At 37.2% G+C, this 23,113-nt stretch overlaps 2 protein-coding genes and 1 pseudogene across 2 annotated transcripts; all 3 read right to left on the reverse strand.

Moving 5' to 3' along the window:
* Positions 1 to 3,886: 3,886 nt before the first annotated feature.
* Positions 3,887 to 9,430, reverse strand: LOC107584549 (bile salt-activated lipase-like). The gene is made up of 11 exons (XM_016271216.1): positions 9,330 to 9,430; positions 8,915 to 9,062; positions 8,684 to 8,803; positions 8,213 to 8,410; positions 6,578 to 6,708; positions 6,250 to 6,357; positions 5,810 to 5,924; positions 5,379 to 5,565; positions 4,688 to 4,891; positions 4,417 to 4,614; positions 3,887 to 4,135 (listed from the first exon to the last, which is right to left on the reverse strand). Exons 1-11 carry the CDS (start codon positions 9,396 to 9,398, stop codon positions 3,952 to 3,954), a joined length of 1,662 nt encoding a protein of 553 aa, XP_016126702.1. The 5' UTR covers positions 9,399 to 9,430; the 3' UTR covers positions 3,887 to 3,951.
* A 3,987-nt stretch (positions 9,431 to 13,417) lies between these two features.
* Positions 13,418 to 18,622, reverse strand: LOC107584624 (bile salt-activated lipase-like; the record flags this gene model as incomplete). The annotated part of the gene is made up of 7 exons (XM_016271336.1): positions 13,418 to 13,524; positions 15,708 to 15,822; positions 16,107 to 16,214; positions 16,520 to 16,650; positions 17,770 to 17,958; positions 18,244 to 18,363; positions 18,475 to 18,622. Coding segments are annotated over 7 exons (918 nt in total), but the record flags the coding sequence as incomplete, so codon positions are not given.
* On the reverse strand, positions 18,543 to 22,754 carry LOC107584550 (general transcription factor 3C polypeptide 5-like; annotated as a pseudogene).
* Positions 22,755 to 23,113: the final 359 nt, after the last annotated feature.

Raw genomic sequence — 23,113 nt, forward strand, 5'->3', positions numbered from 1 at the left:
ACTACAATGCCGGCTGTTCTGACTCACAGACTGTAAGTACGTTTTTTATATTTAAAGAATTTGCCACTGATGATTCAAACGTGAGTTTTGGGCAGTGTAGAGTAGCGCTTGTTGTTTGTCATTTCTCCGATCACCAATGCAGACATGGTTTTATGTTTACGCGGCGCGGCGCGATGCAACAACGCATAAAAGGACAGTTTAAGTCATTATAATCCATAATTATGTCCCCACTGGATGCAACGAATGCCTCGTTTATAATGGATTTTCATGTTTTTGATTCATCGCTCTGGCCGGACAGGGCATCATCACAGTATGGTAGGGGCGTAACATTTCTGTCACACGCTTGAGGTATTCGGCCAATCACAACGCACTGGATAGCTGGCCAATCACAGCACACCTTGCTTTTCAGACTGATGAGCTTTGTAAAAATCGACGCGTTTCACAAAGGCGGGACATAGAGGAGAAACAGGTTTTTTTAACCTTAAACCGCATAAACACATTTCATTACACCAAATACACAAAATAATGTCCTTTTTTAGCAACATCATATGACCCCTTTAAGTAGTCTCTTGATTTCTGACATTCTCATCCGTCATTCGGATGAGACGTTAAACCGAGGTCCTGACTCTCTGTGGTCATTAAAAATCCCAAATGGTCAAATTTGCCCATTGGCCTCTGATCATCATGGCCTCCTAACAATCCCCATATCTACTGATTGGCTTCATCACTCTGTCTCCTCTCCACCAATAAGCTGGTGTGTGGTGGGCGTTCTGGCACACTATGGCTGCCGTTGCATCATCCAGGTGGATGCTACACAGTGGTGGTGGATGAGGAGATCCCCTCTCACAACGTAAAGTACTTTGAGTGCCTAGAAAAGCACTATAAATGTAACAAATTATTGTTATTATTAAAGAAATTAGCACCAGGTGCCAGAATAACACCAAAAACCAATAACTTGGGGGTATCTGTAAGTGTTCTCTAATTTTGATCACAGTTCTTTTTTTTCTTCAAATATCTCATTTAAGTTTTTTATACTGTGCTTCAGAATACAATTAATTTATGAAATATGCTTAAAAAACTGCCCTTCTACTCCTGGTAGGATAAGTTCAAATAAGACTAAACAGTGACCTTGAAATTTAGGAAATTGTTTGTTGTTCTCTAATTTTGATCTCCACTGTATAATAAAATGCCAATAAATAAATAAAATGAATAATAACTATATAGACCATAAAAAGCTAAAATTAAAATGGAATATATAAAACAAAAACCTATTAGCCATATTATTAATAAAACCATATTAATAAATCCTATAGTAGAGTATTATTGATACCCAAACATCACTGATATACAGTAGATATAACTTCTATTTAATTTATTTTATTATTATTATAGTGTTTTTTTTATCACAATGCACACAATAATCTTAAAGATACTACCTGAGTCCGTCTTGTATGAAAATAAGTTTTAGTACTAAGTGGCTGAGATGGAAAAATATGATTTTCTTGAAAGGTCAGCCATACCCTTTCCAAATGAAATGATAAAAAAGTTTTAAAATGTATGTATTTTTTTCCTGACCTTTTCAGGCACTAATGACACCTATTCAATTTTATACAGGAGACAGAAAGGCTTTCTGCTACCTCATCATGGTTTATATACTGCCCAAAATCTCTTATTCCCCATAGACAAAAAACATATGGTTACATGAAAAACTTCCCTTCGACCTGAGAGAGAAAAGTGAGTGTGTGAGTTACTGAGTGAGCGAGAGAATGTGTTTTACAGCAGGCAGCAGTTCTGGCTCACGGTCCGTTCTGTCAGCTGATTCTGCATTCCGCTGTCCTGTGGAATAACTGCAACTCAACCGCAGTGTATTTCAGCAATATCACACCAGCAAGAACACTGAATTCCAAACCATTTTCATTTTTGGCTTCATCACTCTGTCTCCTCTCCACCAATAAGCTGGTGTGTGGTGGGCGTTCTGGCACACTATGGCTGCCGTTGCATCATCCAGGTGGATGAGGAGATACCCCCTGACAATGTAAAGCGCTTTGAGTGCCTAGAAAAGCGCCATATAAATGTAATGAATTATTATTATTATAAAGACTGCATGTATAATAATTGTACAATATTGTTTTAGATTAAACACAGGCATTTCACACTGCTTTAACTGCCCAGAAAAGTATTTATGGACTAAGTAACTTCCATTTCATGCAAGATATACAGTTTATCATTATGTGTGTAATCAAATAAAAAAAAGGCCATAAGCTCTTTGTGCAGTAACAGACATGGGGATGTAACATATGCGGCAAAACATCTGCATTATTGATCTCAAGCCGGGAATGTCATGATGTAAACGACTTTCTGTTCTTGAAGGGACCTGTAATTTAACCCATCTGGCTCCAAAACAGTCAATGGAGAGCTATTTCAGTATCAGATCTGCATCTGCGCAGCACAGTAGGAAGACACACGGCTGAAAACGTGCGGAGTCTCATAGGGAAACTCTGGCGGTCTGTGATTCAATCATTTTAACTGTTAAGTGTCTAAGGGGAGGCATTCAGTCCTGCGTTCCAAAAACTGTATGCGGCGCAACGTAGGGGACTTGTAAAAACGCGTCTGGAGACGCGCTCGGTTTCATTGCGCTCTGTGACGCACAAGTACGTCAAACAACATTTACGCGTCTCGTGTGGTTTTATGATGTTCTTCCTCGCGTTCTGATTTAATAATGTGCTTATATCGCTTCTGTGTTATTATTTGATCAGTGATGGATCCCATGACACTTTGCTGCAAAAATGAGAAATAAAACTGTGGGACATTTCCAGTGACGTGATTTTACTTCACCTGCGCAGTTTTGTTTAGCATTTTGGGCGGTTGTTACTTACCTATAAAATAAAAATAAAAATATTTTTTATTAAGTAAAATACTGCAACATGACAATGCAAACAACAATAAAATCAGAAATGGACTTTAACTGTCAGGACTCCCGCTTAATAGAGACCATAGGTTTCGTGATCCTGGTTCACGTGCCTCAATCCAACTATGCCAGGGGTCATGAAGGTTAATAATACACAGAGTAATACACCAACACATAAGCATTTGTCACTTCTTTAGGGTCTACAGCTCCATTATTTACTTTAGATGTTCAAAATCAGCTCATATTGCTGTCCTTAGATGTATTAGTGAAGTGAGTGAAGTGACATGTGGCCAAGTATGGTGACCCATACTCAGAATTAGTGCTCTGCATTTACCCATCCAAAGTGCACACACACAGCAGTGAACACACACAAACCGTGAACACACACCCGGAGCAGTGGGCAGCCATTTATGCTGCGGCGCCCGGGGAGCAGTTGGGGGTTCGGTGCCTTGCTCAAGGGCACCTCAGTCGTGGTATTGAAGGTGGGAGAGAGTGCTGTATATTCACTCCCCCCACCTACAATCCCTGCTGGTACGAGACTCGAACCCACAACCTTTGGGTTATGAGTCCGACTCTCTAACCATTAGGCCACGACTTCCCTTATTATATATATTCTATGTCCATGTTTTGTTCTAGTGAGGTCCTGACTAAATTCAAACTTTAAGGGGACCGAAAGCACCAGGGGCAGTTTGTTCAGGGCCCCTTTGTATTGTTTAGGGTTATGTGGCCATGCCCAAGTCTCCACATTTATCCACAATATCGCTATATAGCAGTATTAATGTAGTGGAAACTTTATATAAATGATCTGAGCTTATAAGAATCATAGAAATTACGTTAATTCGTTAAAAAAAGTTATCGTTAGTAAACTTTCTCTCAGCTTATTGGAGCACAAAACAGCATTGCATTCTTTTAATGTAATGGCAAGTTAATACAGAAAATATGACTGCTTCTTTTGATCATTTTATATTTAGTTTATTGCATGAATCTTAGCATCATATTCACTGCTAAATGGCTACACGATTCTCTAGTCGGGTTGCTAGTGCTCAGCTCTTCTGGACGGCAGGAAAGCTGGCAAAGACGGTAGTCCAGTAGTAAACCAAGCGTGTTCTCAACATCTGCTTGACGCTGTCCCTGTTCATCTTGTTGTTGATATTTAGATACTGATGGCCACTGCTGGCAAATTCAGGCCAGCTTACAGGAACACTGGACTCACCTTTGCTAGGATCACTGTGAGGGAGAAAGGAAGACAGACAATGAAAATGGAAAAAAAAAAAAAAACTATAATAGTATATCAATACTAAAATAACTAACTGGCACCAGATGGGATTGCACAAAAACAGACAGGCCTAGTACCATAGTACTCTCTCTTTCTCTTTCTCTTTCTCTCTCTCTCTCTCTAAGTGTGTGTTATAGTTGTTTCTACACATTATAGTGGAGTATAGTTGTTTCTACACAAGGTGAAGTATTTTAATACTGTAGTATTGTAAAGCATTTTAATGTTTATATACCCAGTTTGAGCAAAATTGGTCCAGTAGGAAATCATGTATTTGGCGACGTCACGATGGCGAGGAAAGTAGCCCAGAGGAGTGCTGAAAGGCTTCCCAAACACAAACTGAAGGTCTTCAGCGTGATCGGCACCCATCCAGAGTGGGAAGATAGGCATGCGAGAGGGCTCAGAGAACAGGTAGGAGTAGGTTCGTCCAGATCTAATGGGGAAGAAAGGTTGTTTTTTAAGGTTTCTACTTTTAGAAGTCAGTAAATAAGAAGATGGAGTCTTACTTAGCATGGTCAGAGTGGAGATACAGGGCCGCTTGGGTTGGCACCAGGAAGATGTAGTCCGTCTCCATGTCAACAATCGTTTTCTTAACAACCTTATCACTAGGATCGCTACCCCAATTGACTGTGTACTCCTCATAAGTTGTGATACCAGCATCTGGTCCTCTAGATTCAGACAGGGCAATCGAGAGAGCCCTGACATCCTCCCTGTTAGAAATGAATAGCAGTTTTTGGAAATCATGTTGATTTTTTTCAGGTTTGGACCATTAAAGGCACCATGAAATGATTTGACGGGTGTTTTCTGCATGGAATGTATTGGTTAGTCCCTTTGTTGAAAGGCTTATTGCTTATGTTGCTGTTTTTCCAGAAGACAAAAATTTTCATTTTTATATGTATATATGCCCATGCAGTACAACATATATTTTCATACATACAATACCATCAAAAGCTTGGAATTGGTATGATTTTTTGGAAAAAAGCTGCACTGTTTACAGACATTAAGCATATGTTTAAAAAATATACTGTATATTGTGTAAATACATTGTGGCCAGACAAAAAAAATGTCTGTAGAGGTCAAGTTTCAAAGCTTCAAAGCTAGCAGACATAAAATGCATAAAGCCTTGTTTCTGATTTTATGGGGTCTTTAAAAAATATCAGAATGATTCCAGGTGACTCTTTAATGTCGCACACTTACACAGGGGTGGACACAAGTGCGTTGTTGAGAGAGGGGATGTCAACGGTGGCAAAGAGGTGGCCGTCCATGTCATTGACTCCAGCGATGTAGTCAATGTCAGCAGCATTCTCGAAAAGGGTTTCAGGCTCGCCGGGGAGGAAGTCACCATCGATGACGGGGGACAGAACCAGATTGTGTACAATGGGATCTGAAAAAGATGGTCAGATTTAGTATTTTGACTTTGCATTGCATTTACTATGGTTTTAGCAGACATTGTATTTCTATCATTGTAAATGAAATTCTGTCATCATTTATTCACCCATTCATTTATTCACATCATTTATTCATTCTTTGTAATAGCATGAAAATAAGTGACCAGTCATGCAGGTTTGGAACATGAGAGTGAGTAAATTAATTTCATGTAAAGGGCTAAAAATACACCATTTTCTTACGAGAAGCAGATGCACTGAAGTTCACATTCCCAGCAAGAGTTACAGTCTTTGGATCTGTCCTCCTCAGACAAGCCACCATCCCGCTATCAGTGGGGCATCCTACCTTCTTTGCAATCTAAAGGTGCACAAAAAAGAATATCCTCATATAGTGTTAAAGAAATAATTGTATTTGTAATTACTGTAGACATAAACCACGTATTGATATCTATACATTAATTATTGACTGACCAAAAACATTGAGATGTCAGTCTGTATGTGAAACAGAACAGGTGACTTCACTAAGTAAACACTAGCAAGTGTACACTAAAGTATTTTGTAAAAGGCTGGGAATGAGAGCAAATAAACCCATAGGATTTTGCGACCTCTGTTTATCAAATGCTAGTACTGTACTAGCAATGTACCACCAAGTCTGTTTTATAATGAGTAAAAGTGAAGCTCACCTCCTCAGCATACTGTCGTGGATTTCTGTTGACAGCCCAGGGACAGAGAGCAACACCACTCTGTGAGATAGCTCTGCGGATCAGGCCCTTGTTTTTAGGGGAAAGAATCTGTGCAGGATGGGACACACACACAGAAATTAGAAGCTATATTACTGAGAACCTCTCATGACTTTCATATTAATCAACCAAACACTTTTGTAAACCTGTTGCCATTAGATTTAGAGTGAAAATTTTAAAGACTCAGTAATTAAAATGTAATACATAAGCATTTAAGCAAAAATAAAATAAAATAAATAAACCAGTGTTTTGTTGTTGTTTTAGGCAGCACCTGGAAGTTCACGCTGGCTCCTCCTGCTGACTCCCCAAAGATGGTAATGTTGTCTGGATTGCCACCAAAATTCCTGATGTTTCTGTGTACCCAGGAGATAGCGGCGTGCTGATCCCACAGGCCATAGTTTCCTATCAAGCAGGACATGCTCAGGTCATCATTTACATATACTACAGTCAATCAATCCATACATATATACATACATGTATACAGTGGGGTCCAAAAGTTTGACTGGAGCTAACAGGGAACATGATGGCAAGGTTCTCTCTAAGTTATTAAAAAAAAAGTTTTTCCAATAACGTCAATAGAACATTCATTCAATGTTATCTGGTCTTTAATTATGTATAGGGCTGGGCGATATGACCAAAAATATTATCACAATATTCTTTCACCGTTAATGGGGAAGAAAGTACTTTGCATGTAAATGTAAACATAACTTTGTTTGTTCACAATTAAACTCCACAGAGTAAGATATCTTGTAATTAGGAACCCATTAAATCAATTTTTATTAAATTGATTTCTTCCATTTTATTTTGTCTGGATTTTGTGTTTTATGATTTAATACAATTTTTATAAAAAAAAGTATGGCATCTAATTAAATGAATTAATAAAACTTTAACAGTTTGAGCATTCTTTTAAAATGTAAGCAAATGAAATTAATTTACTACAAAAGATTGCATTTTTATTGTCAAGCAAGTTGCTGCACAACAGAACTGTATAAATTAATGAAAAAAATACCTTGGTTGTAAGATATTCCTTAAAATAACAATATTGTATTATATTATGTTAAATTATATTATTGTCATAATTTATTTAAATTAAACCGGACTTTTATTTTGATGGTTCGTTGTGCAGGTCTTTAAGTTTTACTTTCAGTTTCTTTCACAAATGAAACATTGTGAAGCTGGTAGGGATGGGCGATACCACTTATTTTGTTTTCGATACGATACCGATATTTTTCAAGGCAGTATCGTCGAGCTGGTGAAGTGACTCTCAGAGCAGCTCTGGAGATTGAAGCTCATGTGTTCATATCTTCATAGGTTGAGACGCACACGTTTTACACGTGGCACACGTGTTTTATCACCCAATCCTTCTCAAAACGTAGCACAAAAACAGAATTTATACATAATTCATGGAATGTTATTTCCTGTTATGTTCATCTAATGTTTTTTAAATGTTAAACATATTTTAAACTTGCTTCCGGACATTCAAAATGCAAAATGATAAAATTGAATGCTCTCTTAAGGTTCGCATAACCAAGAAAAACCTTTTTTAAACATTTAAAAACTGGATGTTTTGAATGTTTAAAGAACATTCATAAATAACGTTTTTATAATGGAAATATTAGCAAAATGTTTTTAGAACATATTTTGTTGGTTAACGCAACATGGTTATGGAAAAAATGAGAAGGGAAGAAAACTTGTATTGCAATGCTTTTGCATTTTCTTGCAATACTTGTGTGATGGAAATACTAAGAGGTGGGAGGAAAAAGTACATTTCAAGTTTCTTAAGGGAACGCAATAAATTTGTGAGAGTTTTGCAAGCCAAAAATATGAGGAAACTTTTTATTTAAATGCTTTCAAATGAATTATTTTGCAATTTTATTCAAATGAAATATTTTACACAGTTTCTTACCAGGTGCATCAGCATCTCCGCTGCTGAGGAATCCGAGGGATCCGACACGGTAGTTGAATGTCACCACGATGACATTTCCTCTGTCTGCGATCTCCTGTCCATCATACAGGTAGTTGTTCAAGAAGTTTGCACCCTGACCACCACCAAGCAGGAAGCCACCACCATAGATGAACACCATAACAGACAGATTGGTAGACACTACAAAGGAGAAGGTGTCAAGCCAGACGGCAAATTCTTTCATTTGGCACAATATTTGTAAATAAATGATCCTTAAAGGGCTAGTTCACGCATTAAACTACAAAATTCTCCTATCAAACACTGTCAAAACAACACTGCACCTAATTGACTTTAATTGTATGGGCAAAAAATGTTCATGAGTACATGATGACAGAATTGTAATTTTTCAGTGAACTATCCCTTTAACATACTTTTTTTTGTTTTGTCTTGTGAATTAGAACAAGTTTGCGTTACCACTTCTGCCCTGAGGGACCCAGATGTTCAGGTAGAGACAGTCCTCACTGCCCACGACATCAGTAGCGAGAAGATTGAGCTGCATGCATCTCTTACTGTAGTCAGTGGCTTTCAGAACACCTGTGCAGGTAGAGTCAGCAGGAGTTCACTGTCAGTACACTCACATATTTTAGACCCTAGCTGTGCCTGAAAACAGCTAAACAAACTTTCACAACAGACAGGTATACTCACCGTCCCAGCCTGGGTGAGGAACGGGCTTCTCTAATCTGCCAGGTGGTGCTGCGAAGGGGATTCCCTTGAACACGTCCATATAGCGGAAGAGTCCAACACTATGTTTCTCTCCCTGTACCATCCCTCCCTCGGTGTACACCGCTCCCAACTGCAGTGCAATTTTGGTAGAAATTGCAGTGTAGCATATTTAGCATTTTAGCCATGTTCAGCTAAATTGTATGAAAAGATTTGCAAGTGAAGGCAAAGTTTCTCAGAAGAATGCAAAATTCTATTTCATCATTTTCCCCCATTATCATCTCCTTAGGGGCCTTGTGTTAAAAGTTAAAATAGATATAATTGTAAAAGTGATAAAGTTATTTAGTAATACAGTTTACTACGTAAACATAATGAACTGTTAAATATACAGAAGACTCACAGAAGCTGCATTTGCTGTGCCCAGAATGAGGGCCACAGAGATGAAAACTCCCAGCATCACCATCATCATCAGACAGTTGCTGCAAGTGTGGGATTGAAGGGAGTTCTGTCGCTTTTATAAACAGGCCAAATCATATCTCGTATTCAAGGTGTTCCAAAACCATATCTTTAAAGTACACAGTTCCTGTAAATGCTGGACAGCATATGTGCAGTTGTGTTAAACTCTCATGGAAAATTTGTGTGGTGGTGTTCATTAGACATTATTTGTCATCTCAACGACACATTTTCCATTAGAGAAAAAATATTTATGAATGGCAAAAATATTTGTGCCATTTTAAAGAAACTCAAATTTATCATCTCCCGAAATGACTAGTTGTCACACTTATTTGTTGGATTCATTTTTGAAATTCAGTTTCTGTACAAACTCACCATAGGGTCTTAAAAAAAGGAAATAAATAATAAAATAAAATAATAAGAAATAAGAATAGCATTTATTTGAAATATCTTTTGTAACAATGTAAGTCTTGACACTGTTTTTGCTGATCAATTTAATACATCCTTGCTGAATAAAATTTCTTTAAAAAAAGTACGAAGCCCTTTTTAACGGTAGTGTATATATAAATGCGTATATACATAATATATATAAACACAGTCATAACTTTTATTATTGTATGTCAGGTGCATTCTTGAAGAATTTACTCACACTTAGTTCATTTGACAAAACCATAGTTGCATTTTTACATTAACATTTGCATAACAAAACCTTTATAGGCACCAAACTAAAGGGGGATTACGTGTAATCTGCAATCTATTCATGTAATCTGCAAACAATGCATTCTTTTTTGTGTTTTACCTGGCCTGTTGGCTCGGACGTGTTTTTGGCTCATTCCAGAGATGATACTCCTGAGCTCATCGGCTGTATGAGGCACACACCAGCCATCTATCTCTCATCAAAAGAGCCTATATAGTTTATCATTAATCAAATGTAATCAATTTAAGACACTGGAGATACTAGCACCATGTACCATGTTGAGCTGAAACAATTAAACAGCATATGAAAGTAGTGATCACCCTCGCATCCACCCCTTTAGTAAAAAGATTGGGCCATAAGCTTTTTCTCTGTTCAATGACAGACATGAGGATGTAGCATATGTGACAAAACAGATGAATTATTGATCTCAGTCATGATGCAAATGAGTGTTTCTGTTCTTGAAGTGACCTGAAACTGGCTCCAAAACAGTCAATGGAGAGCTCTTTCAGTCTCAGATCTGCATCTGCGCAGCACTACTCCACAGATCGTTAAAAACACACGAGTTACAAAAAACAGTCGGCTATGTCTGTGAAGGTAAACAACTGGCAAATAAATCGCATGTTTATTTTAGATCTGTGTGGCAGCAGCAATATAGTAAATTAATCAATAAATCCACTGCTCTGTTGTCTCCTCTAAGGCTGGGACGCTAAATAGTGTTCTGTGCTCGTCTGTGCAGCCAAAGGCAGAACAGTTGAGCATGTTTTTCTTCAATTTTTGCCATGGGATTAGAGCTGGTACACCATTGTCGCTTGCGAAAACATGACGGCGCCTTGGGTGTAAATTTACAGATTAAGGGGCGGTAATATTATAATGAGATCCCTTTGCCACGTCACCAAGGGAGCAAAATCAGACGTGCTCATTTTTTCAGACGCTTGCAGAAAAAGGCTTACCAAAACAAAGTTACTGGGTTAATCTATTTCACGTTTCCTTGGTTGTTCAATGCACTGAGGACCTGATTATAGCACTTAAAACCCGGAAAAGTCCGATTTTCATTAGTGGTCGACCGATATTGGTTTTTTGACAGCCGATGCCGATAACTTGGCAAGCAGGGTGGCTGATGGCCGATATAATTGTATTTATTTTAAGAAATTTGAAATCGTTTATAATGAGATCCCTTTGCCACGTCACCAAGGGAGCGAAATCAGACGTGCTCGTTTTTTCAGATGCTTGCAGAAAAATGCTTACCAAAACAAAGTTACTGGGTTAATCTAATTCACGTTTCCTTGGCTGGTAGATGCACTGGGGACCTGATTATAGCACTTAAAACCTGGAAAAGTCCGATTTTCATTAGTGGTCGACCGATATTGTTTTTTGACAGCCGATGCCGATATCTTGGAAAGCAGGGTGGCCGATATAAAGCCGATATAATTGCATTTATTTTAAGAAATTTGAAATAGTTTATAATGAGATCCCTTTGCCACGTCACCAAGGGAGCGAAATCAGACGTACTCGTTTTTTAAGACGCTTGCAGAAAAAGGCTTACCAAAACAAAGTTACTGGGTTAATCTATTTCACGTTTCCTTGGCTGGTAGATGCACTGGGGACCTGATTATAGCACTTAAAACCTAGAAAAGTCATTTCTAGGTTTAAGATTTTCATTAGTGGTCGACCGATATTGTTTTTTTGACAGCTGATGCCGATATCTTGGAAAGCAGGGTGGCCGGTGGCCGATATAAAGCTGATATAATTGTATTTATTTTAAGAAATTTGAAATCGTTTGAAAATGCATAAAAAATAAATTTGTAAAATAAACATACTTTATAAATGAGTACATTTTCAGCAAATTTTCATTTTTTTGGTGAACTATTCCTTTGATATTTGATCATTATATAATTTATCATTATATATATATCTAATAAAAAAAAATTACATTGAAGACTTTTTTGTTATGTTTTGTTATTATTCATTTTATTCTGCTGATATAATGTATTTTTATTTTTTTTTGACATGCTAATGGCCAACTATGCCAAGGGTTGTGAAGGTTAATCATGTGTCCACTAGCACATACAATATGCATTTGTCACTTTTTTAGGGTTTACAGCTCCATTATTTACTTTAGATGTTCAATATCAGCTCATATTGCTGTCCTTAGATGCATTATATATATTCTATGTCCATGTTTTGTTCCAGTGAGGTCCTGACTAAATTCAAACTTTAAGGGGACTGAAAGCACCAGGGGCAGTTTTTTCAGGGCGCCTTTTATTGTTTAGGGTTATGTGGCCATGCCAAAGTCTCCACATTTATCCACAATATTGCTAGATAACTGTATTAATGTATTGGAGTTATCGGAGCTTATAAGAATCATAGAAATGGTGTTAACTGATAAGAAAATGTTATCTTCAGTAAACTTTCTCTCAGCTTATTGGAGCAAAAACAGCATTGCATTCTTTTAATGTAATGGCAAGTTAATACAGAAAATATGACTGCTTCTTTTGATCATCTTATATTTAGTTTATTGCATGAATCTTAGCATCATATTCACTGCTAAATGGCTACACGAGTTGGGTTGCTAGTGCTCAGCTCTTCTGGACGGCAGGAAAGCTGGCAAAGGCGGTAGTCCAGTAGTAAACCAAGCGTGTTCTCAACATCTGCTTGACGCTGTCCCTGTTCATCTTGTTGTTGATATTTAGATACTGCTGGCAAATTCAGGCCAGCTTACAGGAACACTGGACTCACCTTTGCTAGGATCACTGTGAGGGAGAAAGGAAGATAGACAATGAGGGAAGTTAGAAATGACTTATTAGCTATCATCATGCGCCACAAGTGACACCAGGGTTATTATAGTTAACTAAAACTAAAAAAATATTTTGTTACTTGATATAAACTGAATGTTAAAGGAATCGTTCACCCAAAAACCTTCCAAGATGTTCTGTAGATGAGTTACATCACTTGCTCACCAATGGATCCTTCTGGCCAACATACCAGTCAGTAATCTATAATAACGCTTCCTCCAGTGAAAAAGTTATTGTCCTCTCACATCAAAATCAATCAACATATTTGTTTAGAACTGTTTTTTTTTTTTTTTGCTGTATTTCTCTCATGATTCAGACAAGATTACTTTTTCACTGGAGGAAGCAATATTATGTATTGAGGACTCATATTTTAGCCTGAAGCAGCGTTTTGAAGTTAAAAACATCTTAATGATGAAACTGTTTCTTACGAACATGCAGCTTTTCACTTTATAAGACATTAATTGATGAACTGGAGTCATATGGATTACTTTTGGATACCTGTGATATTTTTATCAGCTGTTTGGGCTCTCATTCTGACGGCACCCTCACTAGGTTTGCTACCCCAATTGACTGTGTACTCCTCATAAGTTGCGACACCAGCATCTGGTCCTCTAGATTCAGACAGGGCAATCGAGAGAACCCTGACCTCCTCCCTGTTAAAAATCAATAGCAGTTTTTTTTAAATCATGGCCATTAAAGGCCCCATGAAATAACTTGACAGGTGTTTTCTGCACAGGGCATATTGGTTTGTCCCTTTGTTAAAAGGGAAGACAGAAGACAAAAATGGTAATTTTTAAATGTGTATATACCTATACAGTACAAAATATATTTTCAGATATACAGTACCATTCAAAAAGTTAGGGATCTGTATGATTAAAAAAATAATAATAATAATACTTTTATTCAGCAAGAATGCATAACATTGATCAGAAGTGACAAAAGACATTTATAATGACTTCGCTTTCAAACAAATGCAGTTCTTTTGAACCGGACATTTATTCAGCAAGGATGCATTAATTATAATGTTACAAAAATGTATAATCTTAATAAATGCTTTTCTCTTGAACCTTCTGTTCTTCAAAGAATCCTGAAAAAATGTATCACTGTTTCTACAATAATATAAAAAAATCCTCCAACATTTTTCTTTACAAAATCTAATTTGTTACTTCTAATTCGTGAGAGGTGTTTTGTTTTGGTCTCTCCTCTGTGCTTCCACGTTCGTTGCTTCTCACCGGAGCTTACGCTATGACTACAGCCTATACGTCATCCGCTGGAACGTCACTCTCTCATGAACGCGAGTATGACAGGTAGCGGAAGCTAGAGATTACGGTTTATAAAGTTTTAAATTTGGATATTTGTCTTACACAAATGCATCAATTCACTTCAGAAGGCCTTTATTAACCTGCCGGAGCCTTGTGGAGTACTTTTTATGATGGATGGATGCACTTTTTTGGGCTTCAAAATCTTGACCACCATGCACTGCCATTATAAAGCTTGAAAGAGCCAGGACATTATTTAATAAAACTCTGATTGCATTCGTCTGAAAGAAAAAAGTCATATACACCTAGGACAGCTTGAGGGTGAGTAAAACATGGGGTAATTTTCAATTTTGGGTGAACTATCCCTTTAAATGTTTAATAAGTTTTTTTTTTAACTTAAAAAAATTTACAGGTGCATCTCAATAAATTAGAATGTCAGGGAAAAGTTCATTTATTTCAGTAATTCAACTCAAATTGTGAAACTCGTGTATTAAATAAATTCAATGCACACAGACTGAAGTAGTTTAAGTCTTTGGTTCTTTTAATTGTGATGATTTTGGCTCACATTTAACAAAAACCCACCAATTCACTATCTCAACAAATCAGAATATGGTGACATGCTAATCAGCTAATCAACTCAAAACACCTGCAAAGGTTTCCTGAGCCTTCAAAATAAATGGTCTCTCAGTTTGGTTCACTAGGCTACACAATCATGGGGAAGACTGCTGATCTGACTGTTGTCCAGAAGACAATCATTGACACCCTTCACAAGGAGGGTAAGCCACAAACATTCATTGCCAAAGAAGCTGGCTGTTCACAGAGTGCTGTATCCAAGCATGTTAACAGAAAGTTGAGTGGAAGGAAAAAGTGTGGAAGAAAAAGATGCACAACCAACCGAGAGAACCGCAGCCTTATGAGGATTGTCAAGCAAAATCGATTCAAGAATTTGAGTGAACTTCACAAGGAATGGACTGAGGCTGGGGTCAAGGCATCAAGAGCCACCACACACAGACGTGTCAAGGAATTTGACTACAGTTGTTGTATTCCTCTTGTTAAGCCACTCCTGAACCACAAACAACGTCAGAGGCGTCTTACCTGGGCTAAGGAGAAAAAGAACTGGACTGTTGCCCAGTGGTCCAAAGTCCTCCTTTCAGATGAGAGCAAGTTTTGTATTTAATTTGGAAACCAAGGTCCTAGAGTCTGGAGGAAGGGTGGAGAAGCTCATAGCCCAAGTTGCTTGAAGTCCAGAGTTAAGTTTCCACAGTCTGTGATGATTTGGGGTGCAATGTCATCTGCTGGTGTTGGTCCATTGTGTTTTTTGAAAACCAACGTCACTGCACCCGTTTACCAAGAAATTTTGGAAACTTTAAATGAAAATTAAAATCGAAAAATACAAAAATAAAAGCCAATATATATAAAACAGCATGTGAGCAGACGTTCAGCCAGTTCACCCAAAAATGCAAATTATGAAAGCATTTACTTCAGTGAGTAAATACATTTTAATTTTGGTTGAACTATTGCTTTAAAAGCATGTAAAGGGCTAAAAGGGCACAAGCAGCCACTGTAAATGTTCTTACGAGAAGCAGATGCACTGAAGTTCACATTCCCAGCAAGAGTTACAGTCTTTGGATCTGTCCTCCTCAGACAAGCCACCATCCCGCTATCAGTGGGGCATCCTACCTTCTTTGCAATCTAACGGTGCACAAAAAAGAATATACTCATGTAGTTTTAAATAAATAATTGTGTTTGTAATTACTGTAGACATAAACCACGTTGTGATAACTATACATTAATTATTGACTAACCAAAAACATTGAGATGTCAGTCTGTATGTGAAACAGAACAGGTGACTTCACTAAGTAAACACTAGCAAGTGTACACTAAAGTATTTTGTAAAAGGCTGGGAATGATATCAAATGCTAGTACTGTACGCAATGTATCAAGTCTGTTTTATAATGAGTAAAAGTGAAGCTCACCTCCTCAGCATACTGTCGTGGATTTCTGTTGACAGCCCAGGGACAGAGAGCAACACCACTCTGTGAGATAGCTCTGCGGATCAGGCCCTTGTTTTTAGGGGAAAGAATCTGTGCAGGATGGGACACACACACAGAAATTAGAAGCTATATTACTGAGAACCTCTCATGGCTTTCATACTAATAAAACAAACACTTTTGCAAACCTGTTGCCATTAGATTTAGAGAGAAAACATTATTTAACAATCTATGAGCATTTTTAATATTGTGTGGGCTACTTCAAATGTCATTTTGCACTATTTGCAAAGACATTTTCACAAATGTGCTCACTCTTACGCCAGAATGACACACAAAGACATGCAAGCAAAAAATAAAATAAACAATTAAAAAAAAAATTTTTTTTTTAAATGCAGCACCTGGAAGTTCACGCTGGCTCCTCCTGCTGACTCCCCAAAGATGGTAATGTTGTCTGGATTGCCACCAAAATTCCTGATGTTTCTGTGTACCCAGGGGATAGGGGCGTGCTGATCCCACCGGCCATAGTTTCCTATCAAGCAGGACATGCTCAGGTCATCATTTACATATACTACAGTCAATCAATCCATACATATATACATACATGTATACAGTGGGGTCCAAAAGTTTGAATGGAGCTTCTACCCAGCTAACAGGGAACATTCTAAGAACTTTAGCTAACGTTCTGGCAAGATTCTTTCAAAGTTATGAATAACATTCTTCCAGTAATGTTAATTCTTTCAAAACATTCATGTTATCTGATCTTTAATAATGTTCTTAAAACATTAGTACAAATCATGTGTAGTTTTTTTAAATGTTCCACTGTTTTTAAACTCATTTCAGAATGTTCCAAAAACTTTTAAAAGTAACATGATTTCCATGATGTTCCATCATTTCCAAACTTTTTAAGGGGTCATATAAGGCGATTTAAATTTGTTTTCTTTCTCTTTGGCGTGTTACAAGCTCTTGTTGCATAAAGAAGATCTGTAAAGTTGCAAAGACTAAAGTCTCAAATCCAAAGAGATATTCTTTATAAAAGTTAAGGGTCAGCCACACCTACCTAAAAACGGCTCGTTCTAACACGCCCCCACATACCTACATCACTATGTGGGAAGATTTGCATAACGCCTCCCAAATGTTCACGCAAAGAAGGCGTAACTTTTATTCTCGCTGTAGTATTGTTGTTGCCGCCGCCATGTCGTGAAGGCACCGTGTGATTCGTTATGAAAGCGAAACTACTTTGTTTGGCCTTCCAAAAGAGGACGATATCTGCTTCGTCATGCCTGGAGCTGATCCGTGCTGGTTGCTGAGGAAATACTACAACTTTGCGCTGTGGATCGCCGGATCGACTTTCACCGTGGACGAAGCGGAGTCCAGCCCGGGGTCGTCACATGTGGTTGCCGCAAGCCCACCGGACGCAGAAAAACTGTTTCAGTGCTTTTGTGAAGATTTTCTGGAAAACGCAATACTTAAAAAAAATACAATAAAATTAGATTGGAGGAAAAGTTATATTTCAATGCTTTTGCATTCTCTAGCAAAACGATTGCGTTCACCTGAGAAACTTTAGCTATTTCAAGCATTTAAATATAATATTTTGCACTTTTGAGTTCTTTGTGAGCCAACGCAAAGTTTATTTTATATAGCTGCTTACCAGGTGCATCAGCATCTCTGCTGCTGAGGTATCCGACACGGTAGTTGAATGTCACCACGATGACATTTCCTCTGTCTGCGATCTCCTGTCCATCATACAGGTAGTTGTTCAAGAAGTTTGCACCCTGACCACCACCAAGCAGGAAGCCACCACCATAGATGAACACCATAACAGGCAGATTGGAAGACACTACAAAGGAGAAGGTGTCAAGCCAGACGGCAAATTCTTTCATTTGACACAATATTTGTAGATAAATTATTCTATAGTTTAGGGCTAGTTAGTTTCACCCATCAAACACAACAGTCAAAAAAAATTGACTTCAATTGTATGGAATAAAATGTTATTTTTTCTTACTCAGAAGTTTGGAATGACATAAGGGCTAGTAAATGATGACAGAATTGTATGTTTTGAGTGAACTATCCCTTAAACATATGTTTTTGTTTTGTCTTGTGAATTAGAACAAGTTTGCGTTACCACTTCTGCCCTGAGGGACCCAGATGTTCAGGTAGAGACAGTCCTCACTGCCCACGACATCAGTAGCGAGAGGATTGAGCTGCATGCATCTCTTACTGTAGTCAGTGGCTTTCAGAACACCTGTGCAGGTAGAGTCAGCAGGAGTTCACTGTCAGTACACTCACATATTTTAGACCCTAGCTGTGCCTGAAAACATCTAAACATACTTTAACAACAGACAGGCATACTCACCGTCCCAGCCTTGGTGAGGAACGGGCTTCTCTAATCTGCCAGGTGGGGCGGCACTGAACACGTCCATATAGCGGAAGAGTCCAACACTATAGCATTCTCCCTGTACCATCCCTCCCTCGGTGTACACCGCTCCCAACTGCAGTGCTCTTCATGTTCCTCATATTTTACACTAGGTACAAAAAAATTGTTACACTCAGGACCTTAAAGACAAAAATGTGCCCAATGAAACCCATTAAATATTTAATCCCAGTGCCATTTAGGCATAAAACCATGCATTCTTTGTTAATAGGTTTACATTCTAATGGGGAGGCTTCAACGTTTTTACTATTTTTAAACTTTTTAAATTAAATTTATATAAAATATTTAATATTTTATATAGTTTTTGCCTATGGAGCAAGTACTCGTTTTTTCCTGGTTTTCTGCTCCTGCTGAAAAAAAAGGCCAACTGAATTGAAATGATGCAATTATAATTGTGTGGGTATATTGGTATGTATATCAGACTGTTTTAATCCAAAAAAGGAAAGAAAAGAAAAATCTGCTTAATATTTAGTATATGGAAAATAAAAACGATCATAAAAAATGACAGTGGCATTATGTAAACAAACTGGCATTTAAAGGATTAAAATCCTGAAAATGAATTTTTTTTTGGTAGTTATGATCAGGACGACATAATGGCAAAAAGATCTATGTTAGTGAAAACTGGGAATTTTTTTTACTATAAAATATTTGTATTGACATGGACATTTTTGTCCTTGAAGGACTTCTGTGTAACTCTTTTAAATTGATGCACAAGGGATATACAGTAGGGTCGACATGGAAAATCTGGGAATTAAAATTGAATTTAAGCATAGAAATAAACGTTTTTAACAGATTATAGGTCACTAATCAAATAAACAAATTTGTGACACTGACTCAAAACAGGTGTCATTATGTTTTGCATAAACTTGAAGTTGACGCTTTTTGGCAACATAAAAGTATAGTTACAGAATCTACCAGCAGGGGTTAACCAGCCTATATTTACCAGCCAAACCTTGACCTTTAGTCCAGACAAACAGGTCGCCCCACCCTAATCTCACACCTTTGGTTGAACCAATTTTGGTACAACTGGCCATACTAACAAACCGAGAACAGTTGATAGTGCCACATATGAGTGTTTGCACCACTAATGGCTTTCTGTGCAAAAAGCTGGGATAGGAGACGGTATTTTAACACATCGTATTTAAGTTTATTAAACTTTTCATGTAGTGAAAACTCACCATGTAGTACGCCACATACGGGAGGAGGTGCTTCATTTTCTCAGGGTGAATGTTAATGTTGGTCTTGACTGAATTGCGAGACCATATGGGCCTTTTCTCAAAAAACTGCGGAGGCGAAATCAAATTAATCAGTATTTCAGAATGAAATAGCTTTGGAGCACAGGTGGGATTAGGATAAGATAAGGACATTTTCCCATAACATTCCACCATGTTTGTCCAATAGTTGCTCAAGCTGATTTTTTACAGCTTCTGTTTTTAAATGCAACTTATAATTTTTATCCTTTCACCTAGTTGTCGACCGCCCACTCCCATGAAGCACTGAGAATGATTTAAACAAGTCACCTTGCACTCTCAAACTACATATATAGACGACTGTTCAAATGTTTAGTCAGTAAGATTTTTTTAAATGATTTTGAAAGAAGTCTCTTATGATCACCAACCAAGGCTGTATTTATTTGATCAAAAATACAGTAATTTATTTAAATTAATCTATTATAATTTACTGTTTTTTTTATTTGAATATATTTTCAAATGTAATGTATTCCTGTGTTGATAAAGCTGAATTTTCATCAGTCATAACGCTATAGTTTACAGTGTCACATGATCCTTAAAAATAGAAATCATTCTATTATGCTGATTTGGTGCTTTTCAGGATTCTTTAATTACTAGAACGTTAAAAAGAACAGTGTTAATTTGAAATAGATATCTTTTGTAATATTATAAATGTCTTTACTGTCACTTTTGATGCATTTAGTGTGAACTTGCTGAATAAAAGTATTAAAAAAAATAATCTTAATGACCCCTTAATTTTGAACAGTAGTGTATATCTGATTATCTTGCCTAAAATATGTTGTACATTTTATACATATAATCAATTGCTTAAAGTCATTATTTCTGAACAGTGCTGTCGGTTTTTTAGTTTAGTCCCTCATAAAAAACATGTACTTTTTGTTGGATTCAAATCAAATGCTGTAATGTTGTGCACTCTCTCACAGATGGTTGATTTAACACATGAAAAACATGTATATCCATTATACTAACCTGTCTGAGTTGCTGCTCTGCCTTTACATCATTAGGATGGACGCAGACCTTCTTCCAGCTCGTCACAGAAGCTTCTAGAGGTGCTGTTGGTATAATTTTGTCATCAAAATTGACAAAAAATGGCATTGTTTGGCCGGCGAGCTCGATTCAGGGCAATAAGATGATCTTTTAGAAGAACAGCCTGCATTGCAGTCTCCCTGCTGTTTAGTGGGAAGCCAACAAATGTAATCAACAAATCAAACCACCAAAACACACATACAGCTGAACTCAGAACAGAAGATCTTTCTGAATCATTTGCCATACCAGCTAGTCAACTCGTGAGAATTCAAGTCCTTCTCCAGCTTACCTGTGCAATACATCTGGATGATAGTAATAATCACAGCGGTATCCAGATGAGAAAAAAATGGGAGGAGGAAGGAAAAGGGGCACAGGACTGTCGTAGAATTCTTTCTTCTCAGCTTGTCATACAAAGACATCTGGTTTTCATCTGCATCGTTGTGAGTCGTTAGGTACTGGAGGTCTGCCATTCCTGAAGAATCAAAGGTGTGATTGTGTGATTATTACAGGGACAGTCCACCAAAAAACTTAAACCCTTATGTAATTCCAAACCCGAATGACTTTTTTTTTCAGAATTAGCCCTTTAAGTAAGCCCATGTAATTAAAATTGTTACAAAAAAAAAAAAAACTGTATTCATGTCATGTAGCATATATATATATTTGTTGTTGTGTACATTTTACAAAAAAAACAACTATTTCATGTTTAATTCATCGTGTTACTCTTTCTTTGTAATCATTTTTTACATTAACCAGCAATTTCCGCGAAAAGATTGTTTCAAATCCTACACCAAAATTTTTAAATAATAATACAATTCTTAAAATTATTTTTAAGAAAACACTAGTAAGTGAACTTAAGAATTTTATACCTTGAAATGTATATGTGGTTCCAATAAGTCCCACAATATCCATGCTTATTTGAGTTTCTGCACTGTTTCCTTCGTGGGTTCTGCGGCGCACTCTGAGCAGCAGGTTGGTGGAGGAGTTCAAGTCTTTTAGAAGAATCTGCATATGTCTATTCAGAAACATCTCAGATTCAAATACATTCCACTATAACACTCAATACATACACGTATACATATACATTTACACTTCCAGTCAAAAGTTTAAGGTCAGCGAGATTTTCTTTTAAAGAAATTCATACTTTTATTCAGCCAGGATGCGATAACTGATCAAAATTGATATGAAAGACATTTATAACGTTGGAAAAGTTTTCTTTCTCAAATAAATGCTATTCTTGTGAACGTTCTGTTGAAAATTCGTCTTTGCCATCACAGGAATAAATGACATTTGAAAATATATTCAAATAGAAAACAACTATTTTAAATGGCAACTATTTATAACAATATGACTGTTTTTACTGTAATCTCATATTTATTGTTATTATAGAGAAAAAAGTGTCATTAAATGTAAATACATATAAACAATAGATTTATTCCTTAATATAAAGAACTATCACAATATCAATAATTGCTTTACAATAAATTTACAAATAAAATATTTGACAGGCAAACCACTGCTATCACATTCATCAGCCCTGTAAAGACTAATGTCATTCACAAGGACTCAACAGTAACAATTCAAACTGCAATACAAAAGTCTACATGAACACAGTCTTAACCGTGTATCTATTTAATCTAAAGCAGAATGTGATCACCTTGGACACCCCTTCTTCGCCTCCAATGCTTTCCAGCATTGTGTCCACATTGTTGACGACTGCTGGGTTTTCAACACTCGCTAGACTAGTGTCAGACAGGGCCAGTGTTGCTGTATTGCCTGACACAACATCTGTATCTTTGCTTCTCACAGCTGTGCCTGACGAAGCAGATCCGTTTTTAAACGATTTTTGCTCTAAGATTACGCATAAGGAAAAATCATCTCTTGAATTGTGTATTTCTATGATACAGTGCTTTGGTAAACGGTATGTACAGGAACTTGTCCGCTTGTGAAAATCATCCGGGTGGAACCGCGAGTCAGGAGAAAAACTTTCGTTCCGGGCCTCACAGTGCGCATGCCCAGTAACAAACAGCAAACATGGAGGACGTGAGCCGCTGATGATTTTACTATAAAATCACCCTGGATTACCAAATAAAGTAAGTTTTTGATATGGTCACGGCCTTAAACGCATTATGATGTAGAAGAAAGCAATGCTGCTCTATTAAACCGACCAGCCTATGAGGTTAAAGGACGTTGTTGACCAGGACCCTCTCTCAATGGCCAGTCAAAAAAAAAAAACATTAAACAAATTTGTAGAAATTCAGATTTGTAGAAATGTAGCTGTAAACTAA

This window comes from Sinocyclocheilus grahami, unplaced genomic scaffold, assembly GCF_001515645.1.
Source record: "Sinocyclocheilus grahami isolate Dianchi unplaced genomic scaffold, SAMN03320097.WGS_v1.1 scaffold61.1, whole genome shotgun sequence".
NCBI classification, from domain to species: domain Eukaryota; kingdom Metazoa; phylum Chordata; class Actinopteri; order Cypriniformes; family Cyprinidae; genus Sinocyclocheilus; species Sinocyclocheilus grahami.